This window comes from Suillus plorans, assembly GCF_016647745.1.
Source record: "Suillus plorans strain S12 chromosome Unknown HD556scaffold_37, whole genome shotgun sequence".
Classification (NCBI taxonomy): Eukaryota; Fungi; Basidiomycota; class Agaricomycetes; order Boletales; family Suillaceae; genus Suillus; species Suillus plorans.
The window spans coordinates 277,781-299,005 of NW_024537421.1; the positions used below are offsets into that span (position 1 = coordinate 277,781).

General features: G+C 47.5%; 7 protein-coding genes across 7 annotated transcripts; 4 read left to right on the plus strand and 3 right to left on the minus strand.

The window, feature by feature from the left end:
* Positions 1-949: 949 nt before the first annotated feature.
* HD556DRAFT_566061 (uncharacterized protein) lies at positions 950-2,733 on the minus strand. Its single transcript, XM_041310971.1, has 3 exons — positions 2,233-2,733; positions 1,226-2,171; positions 950-1,158 (listed from the first exon to the last, which is right to left on the minus strand). The coding sequence occupies exons 1-2, from the start codon at positions 2,689-2,691 to the stop codon at positions 1,227-1,229; spliced, it is 1,404 nt and encodes a 467-aa protein (XP_041158970.1). The 5' UTR covers positions 2,692-2,733; the 3' UTR covers positions 950-1,158; position 1,226.
* A 13-nt stretch (positions 2,734-2,746) lies between these two features.
* HD556DRAFT_1380541 (uncharacterized protein) lies at positions 2,747-7,388 on the plus strand. Its single transcript, XM_041303232.1, has 28 exons — positions 2,747-2,881; positions 2,964-3,573; positions 3,677-3,774; positions 3,831-3,856; positions 3,910-4,003; positions 4,072-4,082; positions 4,138-4,263; positions 4,315-4,366; positions 4,421-4,452; positions 4,502-4,591; positions 4,653-4,702; positions 4,752-4,783; positions 4,836-4,861; positions 4,919-4,985; positions 5,042-5,113; positions 5,167-5,274; positions 5,335-5,394; positions 5,447-5,521; positions 5,576-5,695; positions 5,747-5,947; positions 6,000-6,089; positions 6,148-6,299; positions 6,349-6,406; positions 6,456-6,495; positions 6,551-6,674; positions 6,728-6,830; positions 6,889-7,051; positions 7,104-7,388. Exons 2-28 carry the CDS (start codon positions 3,246-3,248, stop codon positions 7,244-7,246), a joined length of 2,541 nt encoding a protein of 846 aa, XP_041158971.1. The 5' UTR covers positions 2,747-2,881; positions 2,964-3,245; the 3' UTR covers positions 7,247-7,388.
* HD556DRAFT_1293716 (uncharacterized protein) lies at positions 7,371-9,604 on the minus strand. The gene is made up of 4 exons (XM_041299408.1): positions 9,296-9,604; positions 8,860-9,238; positions 8,750-8,800; positions 7,371-8,700 (listed from the first exon to the last, which is right to left on the minus strand). The coding sequence occupies exons 2-4, from the start codon at positions 9,156-9,158 to the stop codon at positions 7,866-7,868; spliced, it is 1,185 nt and encodes a 394-aa protein (XP_041158972.1). The 5' UTR covers positions 9,159-9,238; positions 9,296-9,604; the 3' UTR covers positions 7,371-7,865.
* HD556DRAFT_1380565 (uncharacterized protein) lies at positions 9,605-13,639 on the plus strand. The gene is made up of 12 exons (XM_041303233.1): positions 9,605-9,982; positions 10,033-10,119; positions 10,169-10,383; positions 10,434-10,618; positions 10,669-10,827; positions 10,884-11,004; positions 11,056-11,140; positions 11,188-11,267; positions 11,316-12,799; positions 12,851-13,023; positions 13,078-13,223; positions 13,276-13,639. The coding sequence occupies exons 1-12, from the start codon at positions 9,817-9,819 to the stop codon at positions 13,423-13,425; spliced, it is 3,051 nt and encodes a 1,016-aa protein (XP_041158973.1). The 5' UTR covers positions 9,605-9,816; the 3' UTR covers positions 13,426-13,639.
* A 25-nt stretch (positions 13,640-13,664) lies between these two features.
* Positions 13,665-15,042, plus strand: HD556DRAFT_1239560 (uncharacterized protein; the record flags this gene model as incomplete). The annotated part of the gene is made up of 7 exons (XM_041298053.1): positions 13,665-13,717; positions 13,775-14,288; positions 14,356-14,383; positions 14,525-14,668; positions 14,730-14,857; positions 14,908-14,928; positions 14,992-15,042. 7 exons carry the CDS (start codon positions 13,665-13,667, stop codon positions 15,040-15,042), a joined length of 939 nt encoding a protein of 312 aa, XP_041158974.1.
* A 695-nt stretch (positions 15,043-15,737) lies between these two features.
* On the plus strand, positions 15,738-17,597 carry HD556DRAFT_1444600 (G-protein alpha subunit; the record flags this gene model as incomplete). Its single annotated transcript, XM_041306808.1, has 9 exons — positions 15,738-15,987; positions 16,050-16,085; positions 16,140-16,221; positions 16,277-16,767; positions 16,823-16,888; positions 16,940-17,014; positions 17,065-17,348; positions 17,403-17,456; positions 17,514-17,597. The coding sequence occupies 9 exons, from the start codon at positions 15,738-15,740 to the stop codon at positions 17,595-17,597; spliced, it is 1,422 nt and encodes a 473-aa protein (XP_041158975.1).
* A 357-nt stretch (positions 17,598-17,954) lies between these two features.
* HD556DRAFT_1309406 (uncharacterized protein) lies at positions 17,955-19,487 on the minus strand (the record flags this gene model as incomplete). Its single annotated transcript, XM_041300286.1, has 6 exons — positions 17,955-18,226; positions 18,348-18,467; positions 18,599-18,762; positions 18,956-18,959; positions 19,018-19,284; positions 19,361-19,487. 6 exons carry the CDS (start codon positions 19,485-19,487, stop codon positions 17,955-17,957), a joined length of 954 nt encoding a protein of 317 aa, XP_041158976.1.
* Between the last annotated feature and the right edge of the window lie 1,738 nt (positions 19,488-21,225).

Below are 21,225 nucleotides of genomic sequence, written 5' to 3' on the forward strand. Positions count from 1 at the left end.
TAGTATCATGGCAAGTTGGCATGTGCAATGTGCATGCCTCGAGGTCATTGCGGCATTTCAATTTTCGAAACTATACGAGTTACATAATCCAGCGCCCTCCCATCTTGTACTCATCAATATTAATGCTGAAGGGCACGCGGCTCGGGACAACAATAATCACCTTTCACCGGCACTCATGGACCTTGCAATACTACTGTTGTGGAAATTTTGGGCCGGTCAGCTGGAAATTCGCGACCTCGCTGCATCCTCATTGCGCCGCCACTGCCGCAAAGTCAGAGGGTTCTTGCTAGGAGACCTGAGGCACTTTGAATCTTCGAACGACGATCAAAAATACACGTTTTAAATCTCGATTTCAACCCTACAGCAATCCCACGTGTACATTGCACTCGGACTTGTAATCAGTTTGGACTAACATCTTTGATGTTACAGGCTTCGCCACTCGACTTGTCCGTGGTGTACAAGCAGCCAGGTTTGTCACAAGCTTACATTGCACTGGCAGCGCATGCTTATTTGGAGGGATAAGTTGAAGTAGTCGTAGACATCTTCGCAATTCAAGGTACGTATATTTCCCAACTCCGGACTAGGAGATCCTTCCCATGTTGATGATATTCTAGGCATCGCACCGCTATTGAATAAAGATATAACAATCTGACATTTCTAACACGCCACCAGCAGGAACATCCAGTATCGTTGGAGAAGCTACCCCAACAACCTTGCAGTCTAGGGTTACAGGTGTTCATGCCGCAACTGGCAGACCCCCTTCCTCGCAAGACACTCTTTCGTGGATTTCCTGCCTTGCTATCCTCATATTAGGCTCCCCGCATATACATCGCACTTGATGATAATTCCCGCTGCCCCTCATTGATTTCGTGTTCGTTTCGAGACTGCTTTTGTTCGGCCCGTTTCTCTTGGATCGTACGTGATACTGTATATTGTCAGTACATCCTCAATGTGATTTCCGTCACACATATATCTTACATGTTCCTGCACTTCAGTTGGCTCATCGGGTCGTGATAGACCACTGAGTCACCCTCCAATATCAGGCACACCTTGAGCTCACGAACCTGAATTGTCTCAAACGGCCAGAACAGTTGTAAATTAAGGGTCGTGGTGTTCAAGTTCTCGTTGAATTCCTTCGAGGCCACCGTGGGTATGAGGCTAGCGAAATTTACAGTAACATTAGACACAGATTATAATACAAGATAGTTCGTGAACGATGCGCCACATTAAAAGTAATTACCGTAAGCCATATCTTCATCACCGTAAGCCATATCCTCATCATCACTCGAAGCTCTGCACTGGTCACAGACTATATCAGGATAATCGCTGTCGTCTTCTTCGTGTGCACAAAGCTTACAAATGCTCTGATCACATCTGCAGCATGTTTTCTCGTCAAGATCAGAGCATGTCTCGCACAGGAGACCTTTGCAGCCCTGGCACATAAACATGGTGTGCTCCTCTTCTATGCTCTTTCCGTCCCTGATGCAGTCGTAACAGGGCTCCACATGATTGCACAGCTCGCAGGTCCCGATGTATGAGCACGACGATGAACAGAAACGCCGGTGGCACCCAGGGCATGTGATAAACCGACTAGCGGAAAAAGCCTGTGACTCGCAGCCACCGCAAGTCCAGTATCGACCACAGGGACAGGCGAAACTATCTTGTGTGACACAATCAGGGCACGTTGCGGTACCCACCCGAGACCAACAACGAGCATTGCAGCAGTGACGCCCATTCTTTCCGCTCTCTCGAATATTATCCACACAGGCGATGGTCCGGCAAGACAAGGGACGCGCAGAGTGTAATCGGGTTACATCAATATTTGGTGGGGAAAGCCCGGTTCCATCATTAGAAACTGGGCGCCCGATACACCATTGAAGCTCTGATGAACAGAACCAGCGTGCGCACATGGGACACTTGCCCAGACGCGGCAGAGAGCCTGGAAGTTCCAAACACGAGGTACAGAATTTCGTGTTGTGATGATTTGAACACTGTACGATAGGAATGGCGGAAGAGACTTCACAGTCACCATTGGAGCAGGAGATGACCTTGCACATATTGCACGACGTCTGCTTCGCTGAACAGACAGGACAATGCAGACTGTCACCGGAGAAGTGACTCGCATCCTCTTCATCAATGAAACCGTTCTCAACAAGACCACGACAAAAGGCCTGTGCTCAAGAAGGAAGGAATGAATTTTGCAACACACTTGCAACTATGTACTTTACTCGCCTGTACTCGATTTCGTTGTTCTTCTCGCTCTTTCTCAAGGCGACGGGCTGTCTCGCGGTTTTGCGCTTGTTTCGCTTCCCATCTGCCTCGGACAATGCTCCTCACGTATTCTTTAAGTTCTCCTAGGACGGGCAGGATCTCCTGGGGTACTGGGAAACGGTGGTCCTGAAATTTATCATGGACACGCATGGTTGTCAAGTTAATCATAAAATGGGTGTCCATAGCCGGCTGATGTGGTTCTCCTTCTCGGAGATTGAGGATAACAATTGATGGTTCGCGTCCAGACTCCTGTACCTGGTATGATAGGCTTAACGAGTGCCACCAGATGTCCACCGTGAATGGTGGTGGGCGTTCTGGATTGACGGCAGTATAGATGCATCGCATAACTTGAACGACCTGAGGCAGCATAGGATGACCAGACGTCGGGTCCTCAAAAATGATGCTGTTCCAACCGGCCATGTTGCAATTGAGGCTAATGCGGCTTTGAGAATTGAGAACCTGCATCGGAGTTTTAATTAGCCTCCTAATGGTGCGCCATTATGTTGCCGCCCACGGGACGGGTTGGCTTGGCGTTTGAAATCTTCATCCATCACATGTCCTACTTCAAATCAGAAAACTCCCAGACCAGCATGATAAGACTCGCGTCAAGGTTTGATGTCTCCCGAGTCAATGAGAGATACTCATCAGGTTCATCATCCTCAATGAGCATGTCCAATTGTCGTGAATGTCAGGTCCGACCTTGCAATGATTCTTGCTGAAAAATAGAGCTGGTTTCCATATGTTCGAGTCCATTCGGTTTTCAAGTGTCGAATTTTTGGATTTCAAGAAGCATGTGCGTCGCGTGGACGACTCGGATCGATGAGGCCTTGAGGAATTTGGTTTTTAACGTCTTTGCATCATGCAAATAGTCACGGTATCCATCACTTGTCGCGAAAGTCATGTGCATAACACGAGGCGGCCTTGGGCAACAATGCGGATGAAGCGCTTGGTTCCAACTTCCAACAACAAACTCCATGGAAAACCCGGTCTTGGAACAACTCGAAGGTCAAGTTCATCATCCATTCGAAACTGCTCACCTATTGCCAGATGATGTCCACAAGTGTTACGAAATCATATGCGCCTCGAATGAAAAACTGGAGCAGGAGTTGGAAATAGCTGATTCTAGAGGACGCGAGGATTATGACAAGGACCTGGGACGATGGAAGATAGAAGCACGGAAACTCGGTGATAGCGAGCTTCAGCCCAGGAAGTTCGCGTTCATTGGAAGAACTGGAGTTGGCAAGAGTACCGCAATTAATGCAATACTAGGTGCGCCCGTATTATCGACGGCAGCTGATGTGAGTTCATGATGTCATGGTTGTTGACTGTAAACTAATTTGAACTGACAGGGGTCAGAAACAAATTCACCTTACCCATCTCATTTCTGACACTTTGTTATGCAGAGCATGTACATCCGTTCAGACGGAAGTTATCTACGAAAATTTGCCTCCTTCAGAGTGGAGGGTGAGGGTCCAATTCATTGAGGAGGATGACTGGGAAACTGTAAGTATTCGCAACGTTCTGTTGGAATACGGCGGTTCACATTAACTGGTACACAGACTCTATTTAACATGCTAGATGACCTGTACGTATGATTTGTTCACTTCCGCATCACCATCAGCTTATCCTTGTGCGCAGAGAAGTATACCGTGACCGAGGCCCTTCGAACAACGGGCGGGGTACTCATGATGATAGTGGGCCTGCGATGGAGGCATGGGAAATGTTGAAACAGGCAAGTCCTGATTATTCTTTCTGCACTATCACCTGAATGCTGATGTTGCTGCTGGCACTACTGTACAGGTGTATCCTCAGTGAGCACCAACTTCATTCTGAATCTCGACCTTCACAGCTCAATTCTTGCCATAGCCTTCGTACCCTATCGTTCCCCCCGCCTGAGCAAGATGTACATACACTTCTTGAGCATGAGGCTGTAGCGTCCAAGCTTGGAACTGAGATCTCTATATGCGGCGTAGGCTTCGACAAACTGGAAGTACAGGAAAGTTGTGATTAGACATCACAGTTTAATACGTATCTGAACCATACACAGCTTCGGCCGTATCTGACCTCATACTCAAACATTGCAGCGGGGGGGCCAGTGCGTCACAAATTTTAAATCGCGGATGACTGCTGACTATTCGAGGTTTTCTAGCCCGAGTCATCTGTCTGGCATCTAGTAGACAAGTAGAAATCTCTACAATAGATTGACCTACTTGCCTCACTTTTGTTGTAGGGTTCGTATCTATGGAGCATTCGAGGTACTCGCATCCCGTGCAGTTGCGCTCGTAGACGTCCCTGGCTTTGGGGATGCAAATAAAACGAGGTTCGATAAGCAGTGTAAACATTCTCAGGATTTCGTCACTCTGACAGTATGCTCATGGCAGAACAAATCGAACCGAGGAATACCTCAAAACCGCTGAGGTTGTTGTATTAGGTTTGCCGTTTCGGGCGGGCTCTCGTCTCGCGTTAATTACGTGTATCAGTTGCAGATATCAAGCGGGCAGTCGATGACCAGGTAAACTTGACAAAAATACCGGTACGACTTGACTGCTCAATTTGATTGTTAGGTCATGCGCGATTACCTTAAGAAGTTGTAAGTCCCGAAGAACTTTCCAAAACTTTGTGCACACGCATCAGTTGATCGTCATAGCCTGCGAACAATGATTAGAGTAGACGGAAGCATGGAGTCACTTTTAATAGTCCTTACTGGAGCAGATGTACGCCACCAGTCCTGTTTCTTTGATCGGTCTAGTTCACATTTATCATTTACCAGGTGCCAATTAACGAGGACCAATTACATCATCTCGATGCAAAGCAACGTGGTGTAATCCAGGAAATGTGTCAGGTGCATAAGCTAGTTCCAAGTTGAAACTGACGTGGCATTCAAACATACAGTAGGCTATCGACAGACTCGACGACAGCCTCAAAGAAGTCGAGGATAGCAGCAAGAAAATCAATTATACTAATTTGGCCGCATTCAAAGAAATCGTGGAGCTTCAGCAGAGGGTTTGTATCCGTTCATGTCAAGGTCATCAATCGGTTGACCGAATTTACAAAATTACACAGCAGCGTGACATAACCAGTAAGTTGCGAACCAAGCAGGCTGAAAAGAACACATACATCGCAGTGTGTATACCTGTTTGTTAGATCTTATATCTGCTCATTTGCATCACATCAGCACCAACGAGCTGCTCGTGTACGAGAGGTCTTTCTCCATCTCTATCGTCAAGTATACCACAACATCAGTAAACAGGTACTTCACTTAACTTTCGTAAGGGCATTGTAGTCAAGTCTTTCTTTTTTTCAGGATACCGCTAAAGAACCCCCTCCACTACCCGTTTTTTGTGTTGGGAGCACAGATTTCAACCAACTTTTGAGTGTGGGCGGACGCAACAGAGCTCCTTTGGTTTTTACCAACCCCGAAGATGTACCATATGTGTTGCTTTGACCAGACGAATATCCTGACTGATTGTTGTAGACTGGTATACCGCAATTGTGTCGACACATCCACGACTTTGGCCGCAAAAGAGCACTTTCCGACATCAAGACCCATATAAATCAATGTACCTTGCTATGCGCCGAAGTCAATAGTTTCTTCAAACTTCTCTCCGCCAGGAACGATTCCATGTCAAAAACCCATGAAAAAGCAGCAAGAAGTGCATTGACAAAGTTTAAACGCGTGAGTAAGATGATGTCACTTGATAGTAACGTGGACTGAATAAGTGCGAAAGCTTGTCGAGGAGACATGCGAGGAATCAGGAGGTAAAATCGACAAGAGCATCAAGGAGCTGGAGAACGCTCTTCGAGACGAAGCTGAGAATGTCTACCTCGCAATCCTTGTATGCAACGCCCAACGCTGATTGAATATTGACTGCACAGGCCGCTGACTGCAGTCTCGGCATCATTATGTCGCTTGGACTATGCTACCGATATCAGACCTATCGTGCTGTCATGCGCAGAGAGGGCGAATGGCAATCGATCGATCTAAATGAGGACCTCGTACGCGACATGTTGGAAGGGAGTGTTTCAAGGTTCGTCGTTTTGTAACAGTAGATTCGTTGATCTGAACCATCAGGGAAGTATATGGCACGAATTGTTCAATGATTCCTGGAAATCAGAACTGGAGTTACTCATTTATGTAAGGATCATCGTTCGCCATACTGTATCATGCATTCACTCCGCTTCAGTCGATTTTGGGTCACTATCGTGCGGCGATAGGCTCTATCAGTATGTACTCGGACTAACTGCCGGTGAAGCGATGTTGACCTTGATTGCTGTGCAGAGGACGGAGAGAAACAAAACGCAAAACCAAAAATTGCAACACGCGTTCAAGATGCCATCAAGGCAGAAGACACCTTGGATACCGCAAAACGGCGCTATTTATTTGCCATTTCGAAGATGCAAAGGTAAGGCCTCTTGTCACCATTCACCGATTTTACATATCATTATTTCGCTATAGAGAATTTGGTGGATCCTTCAAAGGATTCATTCGTAACGAGCTTAAAGCTCATTACGATCTCGTTGGAAGTGAGTGCGGCAAAGGAATGCTCCAACGAATGAAGGTGAGTACAATCATCCTGACTTTTCGTAACAAATGCTCAGGTTATCGTCTTGCATTAGGACATGAATGAGGAGTACTTTCGTACGGATAACGCGCAAAAACTATATTCTGGCCTTGTCGATGATGTTATGTTGGCTATTCGCTGCGCCAAAAATGCAGGAGACAGGGCGCTCGAGGAAACAATTCCTCGACTATGTGCTCACATCGAGCGCAGGTTTGTCTGTAGGTTGCTTATTACTCAGTCTAAACAAGCATCGACTGACATTCACATCAGTCATTCGGAAAAACGATAAAATGAGCAAAGACACACGGAAGAAGATGCTGACATTCCTCGATGAACAGTACATCAAATCTCTGGCAGAGGTCACACTCATCACGGATAGGTACGAAGAGCGCGATACGACACCGATGGAGTAATGCGCCGATGTACGGATATTGGTTGTACTTCTTAAGACTCGTAAATCTTCCTTGTGTATAATTACTTTACAGTTACTTGAGCTTGGGACATATGTATGCACGTTCTCGGAATAACACACTTATCATTCATATTGGTGTAACTACTAGTCTGGTGCGATAACGGACCCGCGTCAATGTCCCACGCGGAGGGCAAGATACACTTGTCGGTCTCACTGCCCACACCGAACGTGAAAAGGCCTTCAGAACAGTTTTCGAGACAAAGTTTTGACATAAGCAAAGTGCTCCGGATCCTACATAAATTCGAAAACATATTAACGTGCTCTCCATGATTCAGGTACTAATCTAGCTGAACGTACGTCGTCAACGACCGATTTTGAAGCTATCTAAGCTACCTTAGCTACAGCCTACAGGGTAGAATACAATATCGTACATATCAGTTAACTTCAAACATATGGACGTATAGATAGCAATATGGAAGAACGAAGTTTTGGACAAGGAAGCGTTTCAAACTTAAAAGATGACGTACGAAACTAATAAAATGCAGATGACTTGTGCGGTACTTAGTACATCGGACACAGATCCGGGTTCCGTTGCAGTCTAGGTACTTATGTTGGTCCATTTAGAAAGCGGTCGATGGCACGGGCTGAAAAAGCAATGGCAATGGCGTTACCCAGGGCTCCGGCATACGGAAAGCGCTTTGCGAGTGCGAGGGCGGATGGGAATGTGAAGTTGAATGAGAATGCGAGGAGGGGTGAAGATGCGAGGGCGGGTGAGAATGCGAGGTCAGGTGAGAGATAATATGCGATGATTGTGATGAGGAAAATGACAACGGCACGGGTGAAAAGGTCTGATGTCGTGCGGAGGTCGTCGATGACCGGCGCGTACGCTCCCCCATAAATGCGGGAGGCGAAACGCTGTGGGACGACATGTAAAGAGAATGCAACGAGGACGCCGACGCCGGCTGTGAGAACGAGTGCGGGGCTAAGCTGCTTGACATCGTATGCAACGAGCAGGGCACAGCAGGAGAGCGTGTGGTTGATGACACAGGAGGCGACTGCGCGGCTGATTGGGTCAGCGCCATGTGGGATGACTCCTCTGGCAAAGTGTCAGATAACTTTTGCAGATGGTGCACTGCATCGTGTATACGGTTTCGTAGTTCCTGCGCTTGCTGGGGTTTGTAGGTGTTGTAGCCCATGGGCCAGCATAGGGTCTTAATCCACGTCTCCATGATGTGAGGCGTCCACTGGACACCATTAAGTTTCGTGCCGTGGCGCAACATTGCTACAATGTCAGTAGGATCTTCTTTCTTGTAGCGTACGAGCTTGAGAGCAACACCCCAAAACATGGTCACGCTAACGACAACGAGACCTGGTGAGTTGTAGACGGTGTTCATATCAATGTTGTTCGCCTGCTTGGAGTCATGGTAGATGGGGTCATATAACTGCCCTTGTGTGCTGAAGGAAGAGCGTGAGATGTGTGGAGGGAAACTGCGGAGCGACTCACTTGTGGGCGAATGGGAGGGCAACATCAGGGTCTGCATTCATCCAGTCGGTGCTATGAGGCGTATGCATCGATAAATGCCTTGTGTGAGATACGGAGAAGGATTCACATACCCAATGCGAAACTTGATGGCAACAGCGTTAATGCAACGCTGTAAGCGCTCTTCAGCGTCATAGACCCCTCGCTTCCGCCACTCATGCCCGAATGCCCGGCGTATATAGTCAATATCTCTCGTAGTTCGTCGACAACTGGATATGGAGAGGTTTGGGTGTAGAATCATTACTGCGCCACCATGAATGAATAGGCGGATTTGGCGACCGAACTCTTGTAAGACGAGTAAGGAGAGTTCACCGAGGAGGGTGAGGAGGAACTCTCTTGAGAGCTGAACCTCATTGTGTGACGAGGATGTCATGAGTGTATGCTCTACGGAGTGAACGGAGCCTCGTGTGTCACCAAAAACTTGAAAAGGGATGGATGGATCCGCTTTGAACACTAAGCAATCCTTTTGTTAACGCATCGGTCATAGTCCGCTTTGGAACGAACGCTTACCTTCGCAACTCTGTGTGGCCTCCACTGCCAAAAATTCGGTTTCGGTTGAGTTCGGCAGCTGTGCGAAGGTGTCGAAATTACTTGCCTACACGCCTTTGCCTCGTGTGAGTCCCACACGATATCGCCGAAAGTCAATGCCAGGGGGTGCCTCGGGGGCAGTGCTAGTAAGCTGGCCGTCGGAGTTGAGTTGGGCTAAATTCAACGAGGTCGTCCACGCTGATTCAGTAGCACGAATCGATGAACGTTGTTGGAACCAGACTGGTTAACGTTGCCTTCAAATCGCTCAAGTAGCTCTTTAGGAAGAGACAAAGGGACAGGTTATCCGAGTCTATATATGCCCATTGCATAATGAGGACCAAATCGGGTAACACAATGGGGTACTGTACTTCAACTTCCATCAATACTAATCACGGTGAGTTGGCAGTGGATAGCATCTTGATTTTTAACTTGTTTCATCAAGTTTCGGCATTCCGCGTTGTCACAGTTAAGTTCTATGCCAACCACCATACTGCTGTATTAGCATGGCAAGCAGTTTCTTTGATTCCACAGCATCAGGTCCAGGTTCTATCAGAGCAATCGACAGTCACTCTGTGCATAGGATCACCTCTGGTCAGGTAGTCATCGACCTTCAGACAGCAGTGAAAGAACTTGTCGAAAATAGTCTTGATGCCCGTGCTACAAATATCGGTACGTCACATCCTCAATTGACGCCTGTGTACGCAATTGACGTCTAGAAGAGGTCCGGTTTCTTAACTACGGGCTCAAGTCTATCGAAGTTATCGACAATGGATGCGGCATAGCCCCAAAAGATTATGAAAGTGTCGGTAAGCCTCGTCCTTTTGGTATCCATGTTGGCACTTCATTGCCGCTCAGCCTTGAAACACCACACATCCAAACTTACTGCCTTTGAGGACCTCTCAACTGTCTTGACCTTTGGTTTTCGGGGAGAAGCCTTGTCCTCGCTGTGCGCTTTGAGTGATAGTGTCACCCTCACGACTGCCACCGCTAATGAGGCTCCGATGGGTACCATACTTGAAATAGATCGGAACGGTAGACTTAGGAATTCCAATTCCAAGGTCGCAAGACAGGTATGTAGGACTTTCCTACATCTTTCCTAGCATAATGGTGGTATGTGCAGCGAGGAACTACAGTTGTTGTATCCTCCCTTTTCAAGCCCTTGCCAGTGCGACGTAAGGAGCTTGAAAGAAATGCGAAGAGGGAGTTTGGTAAGGCGTTAAACTTGCTATATGCATATGCGCTGGTTCCGTGCGCAAACGAGAATAGAGGTGTGCGGCTGGCTGTGAGCAATCAGCCTGAGGGAGGGTACGTTATCGGCTTCCTTGTGCCCGTAGAGGCGCTCAACGCTCTACCAGCCGCAAAACTGTACAGCTCAAAACTGATGGGTCACCCTCCATCAAAGCGTCGGTTACAGCATTGTGGGGGTCAAAGGGGCTTGAGAACATTGTTGACCTTGATCTCTCGTTTGATGTCCAAACGGAGAAAACTGTCCTACGGCGTCTTGACCAGGAGAGGTGGTTCCTTTTATCTCTTTTCAGCAACCAGTGGTGCTGAATACAGCTTATTTCAGTGCCAGCGTTACCACAGTGAAAGTCCGTGGACTCATCTCCAAGTTTGCTGTAGGCTTAGGCCGCACAGGAAGTGACCGGCAATTTTTTTTCGTTAATGGGCGCCCCTATAACCCTGGAAAGGTAGTAAAACTGTTGCCACTGATATCTACATCTGATTGCGAACATTCCCAGATCCAGAAGGCATTCAATGAGGTATACAGATCATTTAACGTCGGCCAGTCTCCCTTTATCATAGCAGACTTCATTTTACCCACTCGTGAGTCCTTCACTCCGGCGGTATAGCTCATCTTCACTCGAAGGCAGATGCCTGCGACGTCAACGTTAGTCCCGATAAACGAACAATATTTCTCCACAGCGAGCAGAATCTAATTCAAGCTTTGAAGGTACACAGGAGGTTCATCTCTACATTTGTTTTCTCATTATTGTCAAAGGCAGCTTTGGAAGAGGCTTTTGCTTCGTCTCGCTCGACGTTTGATGTCGGTGCTCAATCGTTACAGCAGCCGACACTGCACCCATCATTTACGCCAAAAGCTTCGCTCACTCAAACAAAACACACGAGGGCCACTAGTCATTCTGCCGGTACAGCTGACATCAACCCACCATCAGAAAAAGACCAACCAGCTGAAAGGGGCCGTGAAGATGAGTCCATCACGATGGGCGCCCCCCACCTACTTCTTGAACCCGAGCCGGAGCGGCCATCACAAAGCGAAACAGACCGGACAGCAATGGTATCACCCTCTGCACAGTCCGACAAGATCGGGCCGGCACAGCCATTGTTTTTTCCTGGTCCCGATGTCCAAGAGGGCGGAGACAACGGACAAGCTACTCGTTTGGCCGATCATCACGGATCCGATCAAGAAGACGAGACTGCCCGCCAGCAAGTTGTTAGCGCCATTGATCGTATACGTGCGTCACGGGAGCTCGACGAAACGAGAAAACGGTCCGTGAGCCAAGCACCATCGGCACAGACGGTTTTAAGCACCAAGGGCGCTTCGTGGAACCGTGGACGGTCTGGGGGCGATGATATTCAAGACGATGGTCCCAGAAAGAGACTGCGTTTGGCTGAACGGGATGGGAGGGCGAGTTTTAGGTTTACATTGAGTCAGTATGCAAGGGCTGGAAGCAAGGTAGCCGAGACTTCTGGAGATCGGACTGAAGACCATCTTCACACAGTAGGCATGAATGCTCGACGGAGTATATCCGAGGAGACTGATGGTGCTGAAGAGCAAGACCAGTTGATGGAAGACGAAGAAGTGGTGAACATAACTTCGAAGACTCGACCAAGACGGATCTCGGGCCGTACTGGCAGAGGGTCCGAGGAGACTGCTGTTTTACCCGATGATGCCATGGTTGTTGAGGATTCGGGACCCGCCCGCCGCCTCCCTCTGGTACTTGAGGAACACCCAGCCCCGGAACCAGACTCTCATGCAACAGATCAAGATATTTCTGACGTCGTTGACCTCACAGAAGGTGACGTCAGTATGACTCTAGTGGACACCGAGGTGGACGCACCGACTACTCATTCTCCAAAGGATCATCTCCCGCCGGTAACCTTACGCTGTGATCTCAATAAGATCCGCCATACATGGTTGCATCTTGAGCGGGGTAAACCCACTCCTTCGGGGCTCTCCAGCACAGCTTCCCGAATTCGCGATGCATTGGACACGGCCAACGTGGAAAACGTGGAGGATGACGCCAAGGCTTCTGTTGCTCTTTCCCGGATCATATCAAAGACGGACTTCAACAAGATGCAGGTGGTTGGTCAGTTTAACTTGGGCTTCATTGTCATTCGGTGGCAGAAATATGAGGAAGGGCTAGACGACTTGTTTGTGATTGATCAACATGCAGCGGATGAGAAGTACAACTTTGAGACGCTCCAGCAGACAACTATCATTGAATCTCAGAGGCTATTTAGGTGAGTGTTGTGCACTGGCACAATGGAACAACTAACTGAGGCACGGTAAAGACCTGAGCCTCTGGAGTTGACGGCTGCAGATGAGATTCTAGCAGTAGAAAACATCGATGTTCTGAAGCGGAATGGTTTTGAAGTTATCCGTCAGGGCGGTCATGACGACGACGAGGGCAGGCTGCATCTCATAGCACAGCCAGTGAGCAAGGACACAGTTTTCGATACGAAAGGTATTTCATGGTTTCGTGAATCAGTAAAGGGTCTATACTAATGATCATGTGCAGATCTCGAGGAGCTTATCCATCTCATGCATGACCGTCCCGTAGGAACAATGGTAAGGTGTTCAAAGGCGCGAGCCATGTTTGCCATGCGGGCGTGTCGCAAAAGCGTCATGATAGGAAAAGCATTGAGTATGAACGGGATGACTTCGGTATGTCATGTAACAATTTACAAGAATCGCTTTAACCTAAACTATATCGCAGATCGTGCAGCACATGAGCACTATGGATCAACCGTGGAACTGTCCACATGGACGACCGACGATGCGTCATGTGTCAGACTTGACCTGCTTTGCAAGGTATCATCCATTCCCGCGCACAATCGATTGGACTGCGTTCGGACCTGGCACATAGGCCACCTTCAATGTTCCTAGTTTGGGATCTCTCTCAAGCTCAACCTTGGTTACCCCATCACCACCACTATCATGAATCTGACTGTTACATGCGGATCTACACATGTATCTTTGACGAAGGGTTGTATATATAGTACGTGCGAAGAGTCGTATATATAGTACGTGTGAATACTCATGCTTTGATTGTATCGATGTTGCACTTGCAATTCTTAACATCTTATCTGCTGAACTGTAACCACCATGTCGATTCATTCCGTGAGACGTGAGTGTGCTAACCTCGCTTGGGACAATAGGTATTCAATACTATCTCGACTTGTTGTTGCACAAAGGCTGACCCACATCTCGCACAGCATTCCTCCTGCACTGCATGTCAAATCGGGCGACGAAATCACCTTTGATTGCGCTGATGCATCGAATGGACAGCTGACTGCAGACTCAACAGTCGCAACTCTAGAAAACTTAACAAGCTTGACAGGGTTTAATCCAGTGAACGGTCCCGTATTTGTGGATGGTGCACAGCCTGGTGACACACTCCAAGTTGACGTTCTGCGCATCGAGAATCCCGAATGGGGATGGACGGGGCTATTCCCGGGATTCGGACTTCTTGCGGATGAGTTCCCAGAACCGGCGCTCAAGATCTGGAAACTGGAGCAGGAGGGGTTTGCGTGGTTTGATGAGAAAAAGGGTATAAAGGTACCCCTGAGGCCGTTTGCCGGGGAGATGGGGGTTGCGCAGAAGAAGAAGGGTGCATTTTCCGTTGTTCCGCCATATCATACGGGAGGTAATATCGATACGAAGCATATTACGGTGGGTTCGACTCTGTTTCTTCCAGTTGAAGTGGAGGGAGCACTGTTTAGCATTGGGGTGAGTACTTGTTTGTAAATATTGACAAGATGATTTGCTTACAAAATTGTTATCATGTCATATTTAGGATGGTCATGCTGCACAGGGGGACGGAGGTGCGTGCCGAAGCCGGCGGCGCCCTGTACAAAACTGATCCGGGGTTAAATTATGTTACGTCAACAGAAGTATGCGGTATGTCAGATCGGCCTTGAACATACACCCGATCAGAAATTTGACCTCGATCTACATGGCGATAGGATCGGCAATCGAGACACCCATGAAAGTCACGGTGCGGCTCTCAGTAAGGAAAGACAAGCCGTACACCAAGACACCACATTTTAGCACGGCTACTGCTGATACCCCGTCCGGGGAATATTATTGCACCACCGGCATCGACTCGGGTATGAAAACTTAAAATGAAATGATTTATACTGACGCGCGGCTTTATGTTTTTCCGGTCAGATGTTAGGGAAGCGATGAGATCAGCTGTGAGGAACATGATTGCTTTTCTGGTTGCGGAATATGGGTTGGATAGGGTAGGAGCGTACATATTGTGCAGCGTCGCAGGAGATTTGAGGATGCATGAAGTGGTATGTGGGCGTGCTGGTCTTCGGGTTGAGATACTAACTACAATTGTCAGGTGGACATGCCAAACTATGTGGTATGTAATGTTATGTCAGCCTTGTGACAACGCTGACTCGACTGACCAATCGTTCTTCCGCAGATTGGGATGATGATGCCTAAGTCAGTGCTCGGACCGTCAAATGAAGCGTGAAGAGTACACGTTCTCATATAACGAGCTGCCAATAAATTCTTCCTTCGCCACATGTACCGAGCAATACTTGATATATGGAACGTGAAACCAATGCACGTTATCAAGTTACCACGTAACAGATAATTCGAACCTGACAGCGTTAGTGCGGCTCAATGTAATGAATCAACACTGCACCGGTATGACTCACCGGTAGAACAATAGCGCCAATATGTTCATTGTCGGGCAACGTTGTATCAAGGGTACGGATCAACTTACAACACAACACCACCAAGGTTTGTCACGTTCGGCAGCCGCAGAGTAAGAATGGTGTCTCAGAACATTGTATCCCTCTGACAGTACTTGATCGGTGTCGTAATGAAGTATGACCTTGAAGGATCAAATCATAGTGCTGAACGCATGCATTATGGCGGTTAAAATTTTAGCATAGCCCGCATGATCAAGACTCGGAGTTGTACGAGTTTGCTGACCATGATGTAGTGTACTGTGATTATTCATTGAGTATAAATTAGGTAGTTGGCGTATTATTATTTCCCCATTTGGTGCAGCTCCGAGAAGATGTCGGACTCTCGAAAAGGAAAGATCTGGATTAGATCTTGGCAGGGCCCAAATCATCTTTGGATTTAATGGGCTAGCGCTTGCCAGCGCCCGGTACTACTCAACAGCACTGCTTCGCTCTTTCTTCATTCTCTTCTTCCATGGCTCAAACGAAATCACATTCTCGGTCCTCTCTTGATATGTTCTCTCCAGTTAACCTGAAGCCTGTACAAGACGATGCTTGGTCAAACATATTCAAACCACCTCCCAACGAGTCCGTCGAGGAGAGACGAGACCGCATTGCCCGCCAGCAAGAGGCTCAGCGAGTTTCTCGGGAAATAGATGAAAGTATTCTGGAGTCCAAGAAGTTGTTCGACAAGAAGAAGAAGGCTATCAAGGTCCTACTATTAGGTATGCCTATCTCGATAGTTCTCTTCAGATAGCAGCGCTAACATCGACATCATTGTCATTAGGACAGGCCGAGTCCGGGAAATCAACAATGTTACGAAGTGAGTATAAAGTTGTATCTCAGTTGAGTCTTTGAATCTGACGTGTCAATACAGATTTCCAGCTCGCATTTTGTCCGACCTACTTCCATGGCGAAGCACTCATATGGAAGACCATCATACAACTTAATCTCATTGGGTACGTAGCCTCATTTCCTAAGCTACTTCTTGTATCTCATACTAAGAAACATTAGTTCCGTGAAAAAACTTCTCTCAATTGTCGAGGATGAACTAGAAATGTCAGGCCCCCGTTCTCGGTCCCCTACCGGATCTACATCATCATCACTTTCAGATCACCACCGACGTACACGAATGCGACTTCTTCCCCTGTTGTCAATGGAGACAAATCTCACGCGACAACTGCTCCCTGAACACTACGACCCCTCAAGAACGCCCGAGATCTGCGTGCGGGCTGGTAGCGGATGGAAGACCGTCTTGGAGAGAGTCACATTGGAACGACGGGTCCCTCCCACCGGTCAGCGTCGACCAATGACGAATGATGGGCGAAGCAAGGATGATCCGACTTTGGTACTTGCTGCGTCCAAGAATGATATCATTTCATTGTGGGAGGACGAGAGCGTTCGGGAAGTACTCAAGCGACGTGGAGTTCGACTAGAAGACTCTCCTGGTTTTTTTCTGACTGACACGGCAAGAATCGCAACGGTGGACTATGAGCCTACGGAAGGTTTGTTACACCCCTGATAATTTTTCCCGTTCCTTGCCCTGATATACTGTCACAGAGGATATCGTCCGTGCTAGATTACGAACATTTGGTGTAGAGGAACATCGCTTCCTTCAAGATAATGGTGTGTGACCCTACTTTTTCCTTTCGTATTTCCCCTAACCCGTGTAAACAGGTTCAGAGTGGTATATTTACGATGTTGGTGGCAGTAGATGTATGCGACCCCAGTGGGTGCCCTACTTTGATGACGGTAAGCTTTGACGACATATCTGAAGGCGTGGCTATTAACATCGCTTGTAGTTCAAGCTATTATTTTCCTTGCACCCCTGTCATTCAACCAAGTTCTCGAAGAAGACCGACAGGTTAACCGACTTGAAGACTCAATATACCTCTGGAAAGAAGTTTGCTCGAATCCCCTCCTCGCGCGTGCGAACATCATCCTATTCCTCAACAAAATGGACATTCTACAAAAAACTCTCGCAGCGGGGATCAAAGTAGCAACATACGTGCCGAGCTATGGAAGCACGCCTAACGACGTGGAAAACGTGACGAAATACTTTAAGGAGAAGTTCCGAGCTTATCACGTAGGTCGCGTCTTAGGTTTTGATATGAAATAAACCCTGATTGGGACTTCATAGAAACGATTGTCCCCGAGACCTCGGACGTTCTTTTGTCATGAGACCTCTGCCATTGTGCGTTACCTTTTTGGCAGTATTTCCTTTGTCCCAGGCTCACACCGGTTTGCACAGGATACGAAAGCAACGCAGGCTGTATTGGCTGGAGTCCGTGATGGCATTTTGCGCCATCATCTTGAGGAACTCAATGTCATCTGATTTTTATTTGCACCCACGCCCCCTTATACACGCCTTATTCCTTATCGTCAGTGTTGTGATTGTGCTGTGTTGTCATCTAGGCAGATTATATTATTATTTATATCTACCACCCTATCTTGTTTTCTGTCTTTTCTAACTTAATCTCTGTTGTTATTACTGGGTAATTATAATATCACGACATAGATAAACCCTTGTGGTGGAAAGAGCTGGAGATTCGCACAAATTTATTTTATGGGAGTTCCGACTTCCGTCTGCCTGGCGGAAAAGAGGAGAGTGGGCGGTCAGCCAGCGTGCCCACGCATGTTCGCTTGCATAACAGCGATGGTAAGTGATGCGAGGCACGAAAAAAGATTAGACTCATTGGAGTAATATATTCGGGTGAGTGGACAAGTTGATAACGGCGGCAGCACTCCTTACCCTCCCCCGCCGACAACAACTGTTCGATGCGACTACTGCTTCGTCGAGTTCCTTCTTTTCTACGACCGCTGTTGCAGCGCCATCGCCAGTACTAGTGTCAACCGCAGGGATCCTTTTCAGAGCAACAAGCTGAAGCGCATTGTCGTAGCGCTTTGCATAGTAGGGCAGGTTGATGAACAGAACGTAGAGTATCTTCCATACTCTGCAGAATACTAGATTCGTCTCGAATAGCATGCTTGGCTTTCCACTCTTTCTTGAGGCATGTGACTTTTGAGTGTGGGTATATCAGTTTGATTAATTATGAGTTCGCTAATACCAGGAATGGGAACTTACCATGTTCCGCTAGACACATTCCGCCATGTTGACATGATGGAGAAGTTGCCAATGCGTGAGTGATTACGCCCTGCCATGTTGACATGATGGAGAAGTTGCCAATGCGTGAGTGACTACGCCCTGCCATATTGACATGATGGAGAAGTTGCCAATGAGCGAGTGATTACGCCCTTCCAATGCCGACAAGTGAGAAACCTTAATTTCGCCCGAAACCACGATGCGCAGTGCGCGCTGAAAACTGACTAAAGTACCTGAAAACTGATCTGGGACGCCACAGGTACATAGCTTTTGATTGTAGGTAGCCATGGTGTGACGCTCAACAGCTTGAATGTTTTGCCAGTAGGTTCCAGGGACAGTGAATGTGAATGTGTTGACGTTGATACCACCGCCAATCTCATCCAGTGACGGGATTGTGCTGTGAGCGCAGGACAATATTGTTGCGACCGCGAGAGAAAAGAGAGCGAAAAAGGCAAGAATTGTGATGTATAAGCGTCACATCTTAAATCTGCGGAGAAACACAGGAAAAGATGTCATCCTCACTACTGGTATGGCATAGTATGGCATTGGCAGGTGCTTCGCAGATGGCCGGTCGTACGACTCGAACTCACAATGCTGTAAAAGATAGGCAAGTTATTTCGCTTAACAACTTTCAAGAGGTACCAATACGTACACGAATTGACGTCCAAGGAGGTTGTAGCGGTATTTCTGTGGCTTAAGGGTAGGATTATTATATCTTGAAAGTCACAAGGGTTGTATGTTGATAAGTTCAAATCTGCGTGCAACGAGTGTTGCTTAACTCCGGCTGAGTGCGCCTGTCCTTCCTCGTTGCCTTCCGGATCCGCAGGAGGTAGCGTAGTGTCCAAGACCCCAAGGTTGTTTTGCTGTCCAAGGATGCCAAGGCCCAAAACGAGTGTCTTGCTCCAAGTACTACTACTAGCTGTAAGAGGGTTCCCACGCGTCAAGGAATGACTCAGCGCCACCCATCATGATCGACCCGGCACCACAACATGTACAGCAAACTCTATACCACGCTTGAAACATTAGAATCTTATCCTCGGAGAGGTGCTTGTCGTACGTAGACTCATACAACGAGGATGAACCATGTAGTAAGTACGTCGCAAACTTTTGTGGAGTCTCCATTGACTCTAATGGTGCTCCGACTCCACTTTGAGTCCAGTAGACATCAATTTTCTGGATATGTTGGTTGTTTCAAGCCTTGTCTCCGCTATTTCCGTGCCAAGCCTCATCCGTGTTGTGTCCACCCCATGTCAAATCCCATCCATGCTTTGTTAGTGCCGTGTCAAGCCTCACCCATGCCGCGTCACGACCGCGTCGACAATTTCAGTATCCTAATCATATCGCATGGCCTGCGCTTGGTTAAGTAGCTATCCTGATGCACATATTGTATCAGAAAACCTACTACGTCTTTTCGCTATGCAATCCGAGTCTGTTCTAACTTCTGGCTCAGTATGTCTGTCCATTTGTTCAACTGTGCACCATCTAACTTATAGTTAGTAAGTCGTAAGTCCAAACAATTCTTTCTTCCTACCGTTCAGCATTATCTGTCTCGATCAATTTCTAACAGGCTAAAAAAAAAGGGTGAGTTGAACAAAGAATAAGTGGTTGTTGTATGACGATGTCATTGCGTTGCCATTACGCAGCCGCATCATATGAAGGTGAGAGGGTCCAGACATCCATGGATCGACATAGAGCCTGAATTCATATATCTGAAGCGTTCGAAACATGATGGTGAATTAATGAAGGAGTAATATGGTAAGATACTTGTGCCGCGTCAATATGATATGTCAATGCTTATGGTGATTGAATCCCAGGGAAGCTCCTCATAAGTAATTCATGTAAAGCTACATGACGACAGAAAGAATAGGAAATGCACAGTAGTCGTGATTGAAGTAAGCCAGCTGGAGCTGTGGTGCTTTTTAATACCAAAGACTAAAGCTGCGAATAAGCTGGACGAAGTTTGACGCGTGACACCGCGTCAATGTGTGTCACGAGTCACGACCGCGGCAGTACCGCGTCAAAATAGCTACGCCCCTCCGAGTCGTACTAGTAGTACTGGTAATGATCCATGGTCCTAGGTTGGTTACAGTTGAACTTGGGTCCTTACCAGTGTTAAATCATTCGTCCTCAACTAACCAATTGATTACAAGACAGTTTAGTAAGGATGTCAAGCATGACCACTTTCTTCGGGCCTCCTCACTTGCTCAACAGCTGTCGTATCGATGAAGCAAGAGGATTGTGTATGGACCACTCAGTCGGTCACAACTTCCGCCAGAATGCATGGAGCTTACACTAGAGAAAGTGCAGAAATTTGCAGTAGATTCTGACTGAGTTTCCACCTCAAGGTATGCATACTTCCATGTACAGATAGGTTTTGCTCCACCTAAAATTAACCGACAATTGTAGTGACGTCACGACACATCCATCTTGCATAGTATACACTCATCCATCTCAACATTGCACAATTTGCATCGCTTACTGCCATATGAATCGCAAGTCTTGTACGTACGCAGGCACAGTTCATCAGTGGCACATCTGCTTAATGTCTCATCACAGCTCATTGAGACTGATATTCTATCTCTGTCGCGGTCGCTTTACGACCGCGGTCTTATCGCGTCGCCCAAAAGTCTGTTTTGAGTCATGATTACACAGGGGCTCATCGTCCTTTGCTCAGATTTTTCCACGCATTACAGGTATCGGAATCCTAGCTTGTGACGTTTTTCCATCCTGTGCGCGTGCCAAATGATGTATTGTCAAAAAAACTTGACCCGTGTTTCCCACTTTCATTGTATGTTGGTGTAGGTATGCTCCGATGACTAGTTCTTGGACTCGAGGCAAGGCTTTATATCTCCATTAGTTT

Bases quoted from the DNA above. Each gene is read 5' to 3' on its own strand.
- HD556DRAFT_1293716 (XM_041299408.1), bottom strand. From the start codon at position 9,158: ATGACATCCTCGTCACACAATGAGGTTCAGCTCTCAAGAGAGTTCCTC. The intron at 8,801-8,859 runs GTATGTGAATCC...TACGCCTCATAG, and splicing joins GCCATCAAGTTTCGCATTGG to CACCGACTGGATGAATGCAG. The intron at 8,701-8,749 runs GTGAGTCGCTCC...CTCTTCCTTCAG, and splicing joins GCCCTCCCATTCGCCCACAA to CACACAAGGGCAGTTATATG.
- HD556DRAFT_1380541 (XM_041303232.1), top strand. From the start codon at position 3,246: ATGGAAAACCCGGTCTTGGAACAACTCGAAGGTCAAGTTCATCATCCA. The intron at 4,862-4,918 runs GTAAGTCCCGAA...TGATCGTCATAG, and splicing joins CGCGATTACCTTAAGAAGTT to CCTGCGAACAATGATTAGAG. The intron at 6,496-6,550 runs GTATGTACTCGG...ATTGCTGTGCAG, and splicing joins TGCGGCGATAGGCTCTATCA to AGGACGGAGAGAAACAAAAC.
- HD556DRAFT_566061 (XM_041310971.1), bottom strand. From the start codon at position 2,691: ATGGCCGGTTGGAACAGCATCATTTTTGAGGACCCGACGTCTGGTCAT. The intron at 2,172-2,232 runs GCGAGTAAAGTA...TCTTGAGCACAG, and splicing joins AACAACGAAATCGAGTACAG to GCCTTTTGTCGTGGTCTTGT.
- HD556DRAFT_1380565 (XM_041303233.1), top strand. From the start codon at position 9,817: ATGGCAAGCAGTTTCTTTGATTCCACAGCATCAGGTCCAGGTTCTATC. The intron at 11,005-11,055 runs GTAGTAAAACTG...GAACATTCCCAG, and splicing joins GCCCCTATAACCCTGGAAAG to ATCCAGAAGGCATTCAATGA. The intron at 11,268-11,315 runs GTACACAGGAGG...TTATTGTCAAAG, and splicing joins ATCTAATTCAAGCTTTGAAG to GCAGCTTTGGAAGAGGCTTT.